This window comes from Gallinula chloropus (genome assembly GCF_964237585.1).
Source record: "Gallinula chloropus genome assembly, chromosome: 7".
In the NCBI taxonomy this organism is placed as follows: Eukaryota; Metazoa; Chordata; class Aves; order Gruiformes; family Rallidae; genus Gallinula; species Gallinula chloropus.
The window spans coordinates 26,269,098-26,283,318 of record NC_140092.1 but is presented as its reverse complement, the minus strand read 5'-3'; the positions used below and the strand labels follow the sequence as shown (position 1 = coordinate 26,283,318).

General features: G+C 48.4%; 1 protein-coding gene across 1 annotated transcript; it reads left to right on the top strand.

The window, feature by feature from the left end:
• COQ2 (coenzyme Q2, polyprenyltransferase) lies at window positions 1-9,913 on the top strand (the record flags this gene model as incomplete). Its single annotated transcript, XM_084267007.1, has 7 exons — window positions 1-217; window positions 462-628; window positions 2,342-2,463; window positions 2,686-2,771; window positions 4,243-4,376; window positions 5,363-5,551; window positions 9,386-9,913. 7 exons carry the CDS (start codon window positions 1-3, stop codon window positions 9,554-9,556), a joined length of 1,086 nt encoding a protein of 361 aa, XP_084123133.1. The 3' UTR covers window positions 9,557-9,913.
• Between the last annotated feature and the right edge of the window lie 4,308 nt (window positions 9,914-14,221).

Below are 14,221 nucleotides of genomic sequence, written 5' to 3'. Positions count from 1 at the left end.
ATGGCGGCGCTCCTGGCGCGGCTCTGCCGGGGCGCTCCCGGCCTCCGCGCCGCCCGCCCGCCCCTCGCCGCCGCCGCCGCTCCCCCGCTGCTGCGCCGCCCCTCAGCCCCATCCGCACCCCCGCGGCCTCTCAGCTTTTCGGCGGCCGAGCTGGTGCGCGCCGCGCCGGGCCCGCTGCAGCCCTACCTGCGCCTCATGAGGCTGCACCAGCCCGCCGGTGAGCGGGGCGGGGCGGCGCCGTGGCCGTGGTGACGCGGGGGGGGATGGGGGGGATGGGGGGTGTCCTGCTGCCGGGGGCCGTAGCGGCCCTTCCCGGGGCTGCCCCGCTTCGGGAGGAGGGTTTGGCGTGTGTCGGCCGGGCGAGACAGCTGACAGCCCTTGGAGCTCCCCCCCCCCCTCCCCCCAACTCCTCGTTTCCCCCACCGCCTCACCCAGCGGACGGGCTTTTGTCTCCCCCTCAGGGACGTGGCTGCTCTACCTGCCGTGCACCTGGAGCATCGGCTTGGCGGCCCAGCCGGGCTGCCTCCCGGACTGGCACATGCTGGGCCTGTTCGGCCTGGGAGCGGTGCTCATGCGCGGAGCCGGCTGCACGATCAACGACATGTGGGATCGTGACTATGACAGAAAGGTAGAGAAACACACACCCTCCCACACCCCCCCCACACCCCGCGGACTCCCAGAGACACGGGGAAGTGACTTGCTGACTTCCAGAGACCCGGGGAAGTGACTTGCTGGTTCATTAACCCAAGTACATGTTCAGTCATCCCCAACATCTCCACTGGTTCCACGCTTAGGGCCCAGGTTCAGAAATAGCTCAATGTTTCTGTTGGGAGATGCAAGCAATTCATTTGCAATGTTTCCCCCTAGAATAGGAGGAATTTCCTCCTAGACTGGGAGGAATCATTTAATTTTGTAGAATGTTTCTCTGCCTAGGGCTGTAATGTCTTCTACAGCACTTGCCTCTGTGTAAGATGAAACCATGGAATCACAGAACTGCCTTGGTTGGAAGGGACCCTTTAGATCATCAAGTCCAACCATCACTAACCCATGTCCCTCAGCACCACATCTACCCAGCTTTTAAATCCCTCCAGGCATTTATCATTTATCCCTCCCTGGGCAGCCCATTCAATGCCTGACAACCCTCTCTGGGAAGAAGGTTTTCCTGATATCCAAACTGAACTTCCCTTGGCACAACTCGATGCCAGTTCATGTTGTTGTCAGCTGTACTTGAACAATTTTATTCTTCAACTTTGTTTTACATGGCAAAAGAAAACAGCCCTTTTTGGCTACACTTGCTGGTTACCATCTACCCAAGAAGGCACCCCACCCTTTTTTTTCCTTCTTTTTTCAATTTTCAAGCCCAGGGTTTCCTGGAGTATTGTTAACCTGAGAATGGCCGCTAAAGAGTGTCATACCCAACCCAGAGCTAATTCTCTTCTATTATGTTGTATTTTCATACCTCCCTTTTGTTCAGAAGAAGGAAACATGCAAAAGATGTTGAAATGTGCATAGATGCAGGGCTTGGGTGGGAGTTTCCTGGTGATGCTTCACTGTTTGTTTGGTGTGTTTTCAGATGCTGTATTGTTCATGTGGTTTTGGGTTTCAGTGCTGGGGCAGAAGGAGGGATCATGAGCAATCTGATACTTGAAATTCTTCTTCCAGCACCATTGTATTACAAGAGTGTCCTGCACTTTGGTCACAGGCAGCGCTACAGGCTGGGGGCAAAGTGGCTGGAAAGCTGTCTGGAGGAGAAGGGCCTGGGGGTGTTAGTGGACAGCGTCTGAACATGAGCCAGCAGTGTGCCCAGGTGGCCAAGAAGGCCAAGGACACCCTGGCCTGTGTCAGGGATGGTGTGACCAGCAGGAGCAGGGAAGTGATAGTTCTGCTGTACTCAGCTCTGGGGAGGCTGCACCTCAAGTGCTGGGTCCAGTTTTGGGCCCCTCACTACAGGAAGGACGTTGAGATGCTGGAGTGAGTCCAGAGAAGCAACAGAGCTGTGAAGGGTCTGGAGCACAAGTCCTGTGAGGAGCAGCTGAGGGAGCTGGGGCTTTTTAGTCTCAAGGAGGCTGAGGGGAGACCTTGTCACTCTCTACAACTACCTGCAAAGAGGATGTAGAGAGGTGGTGGTCTCTACTCTCAGGTAACAAGTGAGAGGAGGAGAGGAAATGGTTTCAAACTGCCCCAGGGGAGATTTAGGTTTGGATGATTGAAGGAATCCCTTCTCATGCATTCTGTGACTTGTTTCTGTTTATTTTTCTGCTTATATGCCAATGGTGTGAGTTTTAGTTTTAGGAAAGTATTATGATGGATTAATTATTAACGTTATTCTTTCCATTTTTAGGTTGCAAGGACAGCAAGTAGGCCCTTGGCAGCTGGAGATATCTCCACTTTTCAGGCCTTTGTTTTTCTTGGAGGACAGCTTAGCATGGCACTTTGTGTGCTTCTCTGTCTGAATTACTACAGGTGACATACAAACTACCTTCCATTTCTTAAAATTTGATTTTAAGGATTAAGCACAGAGATTGCCATCAGAAAAGCTGTTGGGGGCAGAGGGAGGAGGTTATTAGCTACAGAATTGCATTGGAAAGGAGAAACTTCAGTGCTGCATGCAAGTCCTGCAGTGCTGTGATCTGTCTCATGATTTTTAGACTGGCAAACAATAAAAACTTTTGGTACTTTTTACAGTATTGGTCTGGGAGCAGCCTCTTTATCTCTTGTGATCACCTACCCTCTGATGAAGAGAATAACATACTGGCCACAGTTAGTTTTGGGTGAGCTGGAAATACTTTTTTTTTTTTTACTCATTTTTTCTTCAGATGTAGTTTTTTGGGGTGTTTTACAAATTAGTAGTTGAACTTCAGCAATCTGATTTATTTGTTTATATATATATTTTTTATAACTGTTGTGGTTTAACCCAGCAGGCAGCAAAACCAACCACACAGTTGTTTGCTCGATCCCAACCCTGAAGTGGGATGGGGGAGAGAACTGGGGGTGGTGGGGGGGAAGGTAAATCATGTGGCTTGAGATAAAGACAGTTTAATGCCACAGAAAATGAACATTATGGTGATAATAGTAATAATGATAAAAGAATGTACAAAGCAATGTCCAAATCACAGCATGATTGCTCACCACTCACAGACCACTGATGCCCTGCTGGTTCCCCAGCCATGGTCTAAAGCCCTTGGCCAGCTTCCTCCACATTACATACTGAGCATGACATCACAGGGTATGTAACAGCCCTGTGGTCAGTTGGGGTCAGCTGTCCTGGCTGTGTCCCCTCCCAACTTCTTGTGCACCCCCAGACCACTCCCAGCAGGACAGTGTGAGGAGCTGGAAAGGCCTTGGCTGCACAATTAAAACACCAGTGTGTTATCAACACGATTCTCAAGCTAAATCCAAGCACAGCACCTCACCAGCTGCTAGGAGGGAAATTAACCCTATCCCAGCCACAACCAGGATACAATTTTAAGTTATCTTTATTTTAATACACAGACAAAGCCCTGTTATGCCAGAAGCTGCATCAACAATTTGTAACACCTGTAAGAGTTGATGTATGGGTTTGTTTTGTTTTGCTTGGGGTCATTTTTGGACTGAGGGGAGGGAGAAAAGAAACATTTCTCATTTAAGAATCAGCTTTAGCTTTGGGGTTATCTCAGAACCTTTCTTCAACAGGCATTTCTCCTGCTCTTCAATCCTCAGCCTCTAAAACAACTCCTGCACAGGAAAATATGGTGCTTGCATTTCGGGTTGAGCTCCTAAACCACATCTTTGTATCTTGGCCTTTACATTGCAGCTACTTTCAGCTTTTTCAGCCCAAACTTGTCATTTTCAGTCTTAAATCACCACAGCTGGCTGCTCTGCATTCTTTTACAGTCACTTCTACTGACATCTTACAGTGACATCTGAGTGTTTTAACTTCAGACCCATCGCTTGAGTACACCAGAATAGTTCTATGCAGGTGTTTCCCTTGCCTAATGAAGTCAAATTTAAATTGGAGAAATATGCCTGGTTATATGTACTTCTCCTTGTACATCCAAAGTATTTAACATCCAATTACTTGCATTTATTACCTGACAGAAAATAAGTGGTGGAAAAACACAGGTGCTGGTATTGTGCAAGAAGCTGCTGCTGTGATACTCAAACAAATCATAATTAATTCTATAGATATAATTTAGATTGCTCCTGGCAATCTTGTAACTTTTTGCCTTGCCTTTTTGTTTTACTCTCTCTTGGTGTTTTCAGGACTGACATTTAACTGGGGAGCCCTTCTGGGCTGGTCTGCCATCAGAGGGTCGTGTGAGTGGTCTGTCTGTTTGCCCCTGTACACAGCTGGAGTCATGTGGACGCTGGTATATGACACCATTTATGCACATCAGGTAACAGTGGAAAACTCTGTGTGTGTTTGTGTGTTTAATTTACAGCTTTGCTACCAAAGAGCAATGCTAACCTTTCATAGTTCTTTACCCTCAGCTAAACTAACCAAAGAAACCCCAGTCCTTGGACCTTTTATTGCTGTCTGCAAATATTTTACGTAGCAGGTAGAAAGCTGGAAGTATGAAGCACTTTGTATTGTGTAGATAAAGTTGGTATTAGCTCTTGGTGGCTAAAGTAGCTCTAAGGAACAACCTTCTAGTTTCAGTTTTAATGTAAGGACCAACAAATAAACTTAAGTTGGGTTACTAAGTGCTGGAAACTTAAGTGAAGTTACCCTTCTGGAGTGGCCAGCAGGAACAGGGAGGGGATTGTCCCTCTCTGCTCTGCCCTTTGAGGCCCCAGCTGGAGTCCTGTGTCCAGAGCTGGGGCCCCCAGTGCAAGAAAGATGTTGGGCTGTTGGAGAGGGGTCAGAGGAGCCATGAAGATGATCAGAGGGCTGGAGCAGCTCCCCTATGGAGAGAGGCTGAGGGAGCTGGGCTGGTTCAGCCTGGAGAAGAGAAGGCTGTGGGGGGACCTCATTGCAGCCTTCCCATCCCTGAAAGGAGCAGAGAGACAGGAGGGGAATCAGCTCGTTCAAGGGCAGAGACTGGCAGGACAAGGGGGATGGAGTGAAGCTGAAGGAGGGAAGGGTTAGATGAGATATCAGGGGGAAGTTCTTTCCAGGGAGAGTGGTGAGGGGCTGGAAGGGGCTGCCCAGAGAGTTGGGGGATGCCCTGTCCTTGGGGGTGTTGAAGGCCAGGTTGGATGGTGCCTTGGGCAACCTTGTGTAGCTCCAGGCCTGGAGGTTGGTGTCCCTGCCTGTGGCAGGGGGTTGGAGCTCTGTGCTCCTTGGGGTCCCTTCCAACCCAGACCAGTCTGGGATTCTGTGATTCCTTAGGAAGTGGCTGTTGGATTCTGGAGTGTTTGCTAATTCCCCCTTTCATTCTAGGATAAGAAGGACGACGTCGTTATCGGCGTGAAGTCAACAGCATTACAGTTCAGGGAGGACACCAAGCAGTGGCTCAGCGGCTTCAGCCTGGCGATGCTCCTGAGTCTGTTCGTGGCAGGAATGAATTGTAACCAGACCTTCCCCTATTACTCAGCTGTGGCTGCCATTGGGGCTCATCTAGCACACCAGGTTTGAAGGATTTATTTGTACTTTTTCCCTGTAGAAGTTTCTTGGTAAGAAATCAGAGTGAAATGTCTTATTTCACTGAAATATTTCTTGATAAGAAATTTCTTGGTAAGTAATCAGAACCCACATCAACTGTCCAACTCCATTAAAAAAAGCCCCAAATAACTCCTGTAAAGAAAACTGAACTCTTCTGATGGCAAGCTTGCTTCTTGTCCTGGGTTTGGCTAGGATAGGATTGATTTTCACCAGAAGTTGGGGTAGGACACAGCCAGGACAGGTACCCAACTACCCAAAGGGGGTATTCCATACCATATGAAGTCATGCTCAGTCTAAAGGGGGGCTTAGTCAGGGAGGGGCACGCAGCTGGGGGACAGTCCAGCTTTGGGACAGGTCTGAGCTGTACAGTCTGAGTCGTACGGTTCGGTCAGGAGCCTCATTGTGTGTCACCATTTTTATATAACCTGTTTTAAGTCTCATTGTTGTTTCTTCCCCCTCCCTGTGCTGTCCCAGTAAACTCCCCTCATCCCAGCCCACCAGGTTTACCTTTGTCTCCCCACTCTCGGACCAAGTAGTCGCATGGCGCTCAGCGGGGGCTGAACCATGATGCTTCTCTCAAGTACCACAGGCTGCAGAGCACCAGTTTGCAATCTCTCCCTAACTAGAACAACCACCTTGTGTTAAGCTGTGATCTCAAACAGGTTTCTTCTTGCTTCCAGTAGCAGCTGCAGCTAGACCCACCTGGATATCCTACAGGTTTTTATTGTTCTAACACAATTCTTGCTACGTCTGCCACCTTATGTTCCGAGACAGCGATCAATGGACATTATGATTCATCACTTGCTTTAAAAGATAGTCTGTGGGTTCAAGGCCACATGCAGGCTGGTTTTATGACATGCTGTACAGTAGCTGTATGGCAGTGAACATTACACAGTCTGCTCTTGGAGACAGTTCATTTTACATCTAAATAATTACTGTGTGCTGTGGCGTGGAGCTTCACCCAGGATCTGACAGTAAATCAAACTTTTCAGTGGCTGATTTGCTACCACCTGTAGCAGATGTTAATACTGTAATTTTATCCTACTTGACAGCTCTAATTGACAACTCTAATTGACAGCAGAGAACAATCCAGTTCAGTCTTGTATTAGTTTAGAAACTTTAATGAATAACAGAAAGGAAGAAATTACCTTTGTCAGTAGCAGAAGCAGATGGGATCTTGTTACCCTTTCTTTTCTGAATCCCAACCCCTTTGTTGCCCAGTCTTGTAGTGACAGGTCAGTCTATATGAAAATTAATTGCTGGTCTTGATAGGTGAGTGATAGCGAAGAGGTTTGTGTTGCAGGCAGTAAAACCATCCACAGTCTGAGAAGTTTCTTGTGAATGTGGAACTTCTCAAAGTACATTAAACTTAGGTTACTCTTTAATGGGGGCAGCTCTTGGAGGTGATGGATATTAAACATACCTCTGAGCAGGAGAATTCTTGCATGATGTACTCTGGTACTTGCCAGCCACTGCTTTTCATAGCAATTGTGCTTGGAAATCTCCAAGGGAAAGAATATTAATCATTTAATAATCATTTACAGTTTGAATAATCAGAGAGGCTTTACATTGCAGTTTTAGCACATATTTTGCATTTCTGAAGGTATAGCTCTTGGCTTGGCTGCTGTAGGGGTTTATTTGTCAGTTGTTTTCAGTTCCCTGTGCTTGAGCAGCTGAAAGGTTTTTAGGGGTGTGGATAACAGGGCTTAGAAGCTTGTGGACAGTGTTTCAGATGACTTGGTTAGAACCCAGCCCTGTCAGCTCTGTACAACTGGCAAGAAACAGGTTTCCCAGGGAAGGTTTCACTACTGGATACTTTCTATTTTGACTTCCTCAGTGGCTGAACTGATGGTTTGAGGTTTTGTGGGGTCCTTTTCTATTAATCCTTTCACTTGTTTTGCTCAACACTTGTCATCCTTCCCAGGATTTTTGTCCCAAGTTTTGTTTGTAGGAATATTTTTCCAGTAACTTTACTCTTCCTGGAATGCATGGAGTGTTTTTACCACCTTTACTTGTGACTCACAGCAGACAGCTGCCAAGCTGGGCAGACCTTTCTTTGAGGTGTTGTTTCAGGTGTTCTGCTGCTTTTTTTTTTTGCAAGAGGGTTGATCAGACACCGCTATGGGTGACTGCCTGGACTAAACCAGCCCTGCATGACCTTGCTGTGCATTCCTGTTAGCCAGGCTCTGTGCTGGCATGCCAGGCTCTACTGAAAGCAACACCTTGCAGGAGAGATTTAAAGGTTCAGGCAGGTTTGGGCAGGTGGTGTTATTTTTACTTCAAATTCCCCTCGCAGATTGAGATGGCTTCATCCTGAGGAATATCTCAGAAAGACTTCTTTCCATGCCTGTAAATGTTCTTTCTGGTTTTAAATATCAAACCAGACATGTTCCTTCATTGAAGGGACCCAGAAATCATGTTCATATGTGATCCTTGACTTTTGCATAGAATCTGTAAGGTTGGAAGGGACCTTCAGGGGCCATCTAGTCCCACCCTGCAGTGAGCAGGGACACCTTCACTAGAGCAGGTTGCTCAGAGCCCCATCAAGCCTGACCTTGAATGTCTCCAGGGATGGGGCCTCCACCACCTCTCTGGGCAACCTCTGCCAGTGATCCACCACCCTCAGAGTGAAGAGCTTCTTCCTAATGCCCAACCTAAATCTCCCCTTTTCGAGTTTAAACCCATCACCCCTCATCCTATCGCTCCATGCCCTTGGGAACAGTTCTTCCCCAGCTTCCTACAGGCACCTTTCAGGGACTAGAAGGTGCTATAAGGTCCCCCCAGATCCTTCTCTTCAGGCTGACCCAGCCCACCTCTCTCAGCCTGGCTTCACAGGAGAGCTGCTTCAACCCTTGGATCATTTTTGTGGCCTCCTCTGAACCTGCTCCAAGAGGTCCATGTCCTTCTTGTGCTGAGGGCTCCAGAGCTGGACCCAGCACTGCAGGTCAGACCTCCCCAGAGCAGAGCAGAGGGGCAGAATCCCCTCTCTTGGTCTGCTGGCCACACTCCTGGGGATGCAGCCCAGGATATATTTGGCCTTCTGGGCTGCAGATGCACATTGGTTGCTCATGTGCAGCTTCTCACCCACAAGTCCCCCCAAGTCCTTTTCCTCAGGGCTGCTTTCCAGCACATCATCTCCTGACCTGTATGGGTAACAGGGGTTGCCCCAACTCAGGGCACCCTGCACTTGGCTTTGTTGAACCTCATGAAGTTCCCCTGGGCCCACTTCTCCAGCCTGTCCAAGTCCCTCTGGATGGCATCCTGTCCCTCTGGCACATTAACCTCACCACTCAGTTTGTCATCAGCAAACTTGTTGAGGGTGCGCTCAACCCCACTGTGAGTATCATTAGTAACGATACTGAACAGCACCAGTCCCATCACAGACCCTTGAGGAACATCACTTGTCACCATCTTCCATCTGGACATGAAACCATTGACCACCACCCCCTGGATGTGACCACCCAGCCAATTCCTTATCCACTGAACAGTCCGCCCAGCAAATCCATATCTCTCCAACTTAGAGAGAAGGATGTTGTGAGGGACCATGTTAGAGGCCTTGCAGCAATCCACATAGACAACATCCATCATGCATCAAGTAAATTAGTCCAGTAAACATAGATGCCAGTTATGCAAAGCAAAAATCCTTGTAAGCACCATTTCAGGTGGAGCTGAGCATTGATTTTAAACTTTAGGATTGAGTTTATGAAGTTACAGAACTTTTTGTGTCTTTTTGTGATGTGCAGAATATTTATGAGCCTTTAGAAGAATAATACTAGAATGTCATACTCTGGTTTTTTGCAGATTTACACTTTGGACATTGACAAACCTGAAGATTGCTGGAAGAAATTCAATTCCAATCGTACTGTAGGAGTTCTGCTCTTCTTAGGGATCGTGCTTGGTAATTTATGGAAACAAAAAGACTCCAAATATGTAGAAGAGCCCTTAGAAAACAAGTACTTGAAATTACAGTAAATACTGAAGGTTTAGTCTAGCTAAAATAGAAGTATTGAATGAAGGAAAACAACCCAACTACAGCTGCTCTATATTGTTTATTTATAAAAGCTGGTGAAAATGTTCCTGTTTCAAAAACTTCTTTCAAAACCATGCAAATTAGATTATTCTACACGTTTTCATTATCCATAAATGGCTTCAACCTCCATAGAAGCTTCAACAAGTAAAGCTGCTCTCCTGGTCCCGTGTGGTACAAGCAAACTCCAGGCAAAGTGGCAAGACTTTGAGCACAAGATTTTTACATGAAACAAGATGTCTCTTAGTTGACAGCACCTGGGAAAACACAGTGATTTCAGGAGGTAAATAAAACCTGGTTGTACCTGGTTGGTGTTCTGATTTAATTTGCAGTAAAAATGTTTATTTTGAGGTGTCTAGGAGCAGTCAGGACTGAGTGGGAGAGGTCTGGAATAAGAAGTCAGTAGAGAAGTATTTAAAATGACCTTTTTCTTGTGCTGGGATTGCTGGAAGTGGTTCCTTTTCATGTGAAAAGAGCTGTAAAATGGCCTGCATGAAGTGACCTGACCTCCTTGATCAAGATCGATTTGAACATGGACTTTAAAACCAGAGCAGCCCAGAAACATTGCCAAGAGTCTATGACTGACAGCTGTCCCTGAGCTCTGAATTTATCATTTAAAAGCAACACCATTTTTTAAACTTTTATTTTTAAATCCTTTTAATTTTTACTTCTGGCTGCCCATTTTACTTGCAGTCTTACAGGAAGAGCTCATTTACATGAGAATACCTATAAACAATGGCAATAGCAACTGTAGGCTAACAATTACCTCAGTCCAAACCCTTCCTATTTTCACGTTGTTTATGCTCTCCCAGTTACATGGTTTGCACAGTCGTTAACCTTTGCCTCGTGGTGTTACAGAGCCTGTATGGGATGTTCTGGGATTCACTGCTGTGGAAGGAGCAGTGGAACATCACAAATCAGAGCCACCCATTCAGAGTTCACTAACTGGAGCTTTGCATTACTGGTGATGACCACGATGCAAAACGGTTCCTGTAAACCTCCCCCACACACCACCCCAAGCATATAACATACCTGTGACATTGGTCACAGGAGATACTTTTGGGGGGGCTGGAACAGACTCACACAATCCCAGAATCACAGGTTTGTTGCCTAAAAAATGAGGAAAGGTTTAAGATTTTAGGCTGTATTACTGAGAGTGTTATTTCCTTGAGTGTTTTATGATTAATCTACAGAACTAGAAACACTTTTTGAGTGCAAGAGGCCAGCTGTTCTACTTCCTAGCAAGTACATGTGCATATCTTCTCCTCAGATCCATCTTATCTCTGAGCAGTGGTGTCATTAGTAGAGTGCTTGTGCACAAACAAACAGCGCTCTCTGGACGTTGGGAAATGTTCCATTTCTCTTCCCCTGTGCTTTGCAAATGTTCCTTTACAGGATGTTGAGATAAGAAATGCTTTTGAAGGCAGCAGGAGGGTCAAATGTCCCTTGTGGGAGTGAAAGGAAACGCTGGAAGTTTCTGGGTGAAGCAGAAGGCTCTGTAACCAACACAAATGCTTGCCTTTGTGTGCTGCCGTGGTACCTTGGTGAGAGGCGTATCAAGGCAACACCACCTCTGTGTTTGGGAGGTTTGGACATAGGTATGTGTGGTATGGAGGGTTGCCAAGGCATGGACAGCCTTTGGTGGTGGGGCTGGATGCTTTGGATAGAGGCACGTGGGAGCTTTCACGCTTATCTTTGCCATAGAATGGTTTGGGTTGGAAGGGACCTCAAAGATCATCTAATTCCAACCCCCTGCCATGGGCAAGGACACCTCTCACTGCCCCATCTCAAGGCCCCATCCAACCCGGCCTTGAACACCTCCAGGGAGGGGGCAGCCACCACCTCCTTGGACAACCAGTGCCAGGGCCTCACCATAGGGTGAGGACCACATATTCATCCAAGGTGAGTTGTGTATGTCTCGGTAAATGTGGGATTGTTGATGCAAGGAGGTCAGGTTTTCCCTGCCTCTGTGTGTGCTGAGGGTACCTGGCTCAGGAACTGTGATGTGCCAACAGCAAGGGCTGGAGGATGTGGGACAGCCAGCGCGGCTGGAAGGCAGCCTGGCTGTGGGGGTCATCAGGAAGGAACACTGGTGGTGGGAACAAAAGGAGACATCGATTCACAGTCAGAAAGGGGTGTCAGTGTGTGTCAAGATCAGAGCAAAAGTGAAGAGAATCCCTTGGTCAAATGCTGGGCTGGAAACTTTGAATAAAAGAGTTTTATGAAATGAAAAGCAACAACCAAAACACCCCTAAATATTCACACCAGCAGATGTGACCCTCCAAATTGCCCAGCTGCTTGGCCATGACAGGTCAAGTACCTAACAGAAAATACATTTATAAAATACAATTTCTTCTACTGAGAAAAGAACAGAACCAAGTTGGGAGGTCAGGCAGGGAAAGCAGCTGCTGTTCCCTTTCTGGAGGACCTCAGGGTGGTTTGTTTTCTTGGCCTGGTGTCAAAGCATTGTTCAGCTCTGAATGAAAAGTATAATGAAGGGAAGTAACTTTATCCCCCAGTTAACCCTGCAGGAGACAGTGGATGCAGCGTGAGGGGACTGATGTGAGTGAGGGGAAACTTCACCAGTGGTAAGGGGCTGCCTGATGGAAAGACTTTTGCTGGAACAGGCTGCCCAGAGAGGGGGTGGATGCCCCATCCCTGGGGGTGTTGAAGGCCAGGTTGGATGGGGCCCTGGGCAACCTTGTGTAGCTCCAGGCCTGGAGGTTGGTGTCCCTGGCTGTGGCAGGGGGTTGGAGCTCTGTGACCCTTGGGGTCCCTTCCAACCCAGACCAGTCTGGGATTCTGTGTATTTTAAAAGTTCTTGAGAGAAAAATGAAGGGAAACAGAGACTCTACGTCCCTCATAGCGTGGAGGGGTGGTGATACTGGCATTGCTGTGGTGCTTTATGTAAGCTGGAGTTGGAAGGGATTTTATATTTGCCTCATGTTGGCATGGTGCTTCCCCCTCACCACCACTTCCACATGCTGTGGGTTTTTTATATGATGGGTAGGATGAGAAGGGTGTCTCTTGCTCCTCCCCATGTCTCTCAGCCCAGCCATGAGCTGATGTGCTGTCTGGTGTCCCCTGAGATCTTGTGACACCTGTGCAGGTAAGCCATCCGCTATACGAAGGCAGCAGAGGTTGTATCTGCTGTCTTCCCCCACAGGACCTGGAGACATCAGGCTGATGGGATGCTGCAGATCCATGGTGTTAGTACTTCAATCTCTCCCTCCTTTTCTCCCTTTTCCACTCTTTTCCCTCTTTCTTCTCCCCTTCTCTTCCATGGTTGTTGTGGGCCAACAACCCAGTAACTGGACACTTGGCTCTGCTTTGAGTCTTAATTCTGTTCCTGAGCATTGCCAAGACCTGATCATGATAAACTCACAGAATCACAGGGATGGGAAAAACTTTTACGATTGAGTCCAACTGTTCCTGTCCTGTGCTGACCCAGATCCCTGAGCACCTCCTCTCCCCGGCTGTTAAACACACCCAGGGGTGGGGACTCAGCCCCCTCCCTGGGCAGCCTGTGCCACAGCCCCACAACTCTGCCAGGGAAGAACTTTTCCCTCCCAGCTGAGCTGACCCTGCCCTGGGGCAGCTTGAGGCCATTCCCCCTCGTCCCATCTCCTGTCCCCTGGCTGAAGAGACCATCACCCACCTCTCTGCACCCTCCTGGCAGGGCAGTGGAGGTGGGGAGAAGGTCTCCCCTCAGCCTCCTCTTCTCCAGGCTGAACCCCCCCAGCTCCCTCAGCCGCTCCTCAGAGGATTTACTTTGAAAATCATAATTTGATTTGGTTTGAAAACCCCTAATTGGACCTCACTCCTCACTCAGGGGTTCAGCCCAGCTGCTCCCCACCACTCAGTGCAATCTGAGGTAGGTTGGATCACAGGGGGGTTTAACCTCTGCCGAATCAGCCTTTCTGGTTGTGGATCGTGACATGTGCAGGGCGTGAGGGGTCAGAATGAAAATACAGGAGAAGAATTGGGGCTGGGGCTTCCCCCCATCACAAGTGTCCTGGCACGGGGTGCTGACCCGCAGGAACCCCCCAGCTTAGTCCAAGTGCTGTTCTTGGCTTTGAAAGCACCCTGATTTGCCCCCACCCCCCATCAGCAGGGTGGGGGCCTCTTCTAAGTGCCGCAGGGGTGTTTTCACCCCCCAGAACCTCCTGTCACGCTGCCCCCCTCCCCTGACCCAAGGCTGGCTGTTAATGCCATCAGATCAGCACACCTCCTTCATCCGAAATCTTCTCCCTGAGGAGAGGGACAAGCTCTGTGCTCAGTCTGCTCTGGGATCTGAGCAGCATGCTTTAACTTTGGGGGGAAAAATGTTGGGAAAACATGTGTCCCAGCAAGCAGACATGGCTTGGGGCTGTGTGTCCCCCCCTCAGCCAGCCACATGTACACAGATTTAGGGGAATGAGACAATAGCTGTGCAACCATTTCATTCTGGAAACAGGAAAACAATTCAAGACGCTCTCTGCCCTTAACGCTTGAAGAGGGGGGGGGGGGGGGGGCAGGTCTCCGTTTCCTCTCCAGTTACCTCCCACCCTTCTCACCCTTAGCTCTGCCAATAGAAGCTTCCAGGAGTGAGAAAGTTTGGTTTCTGTTCC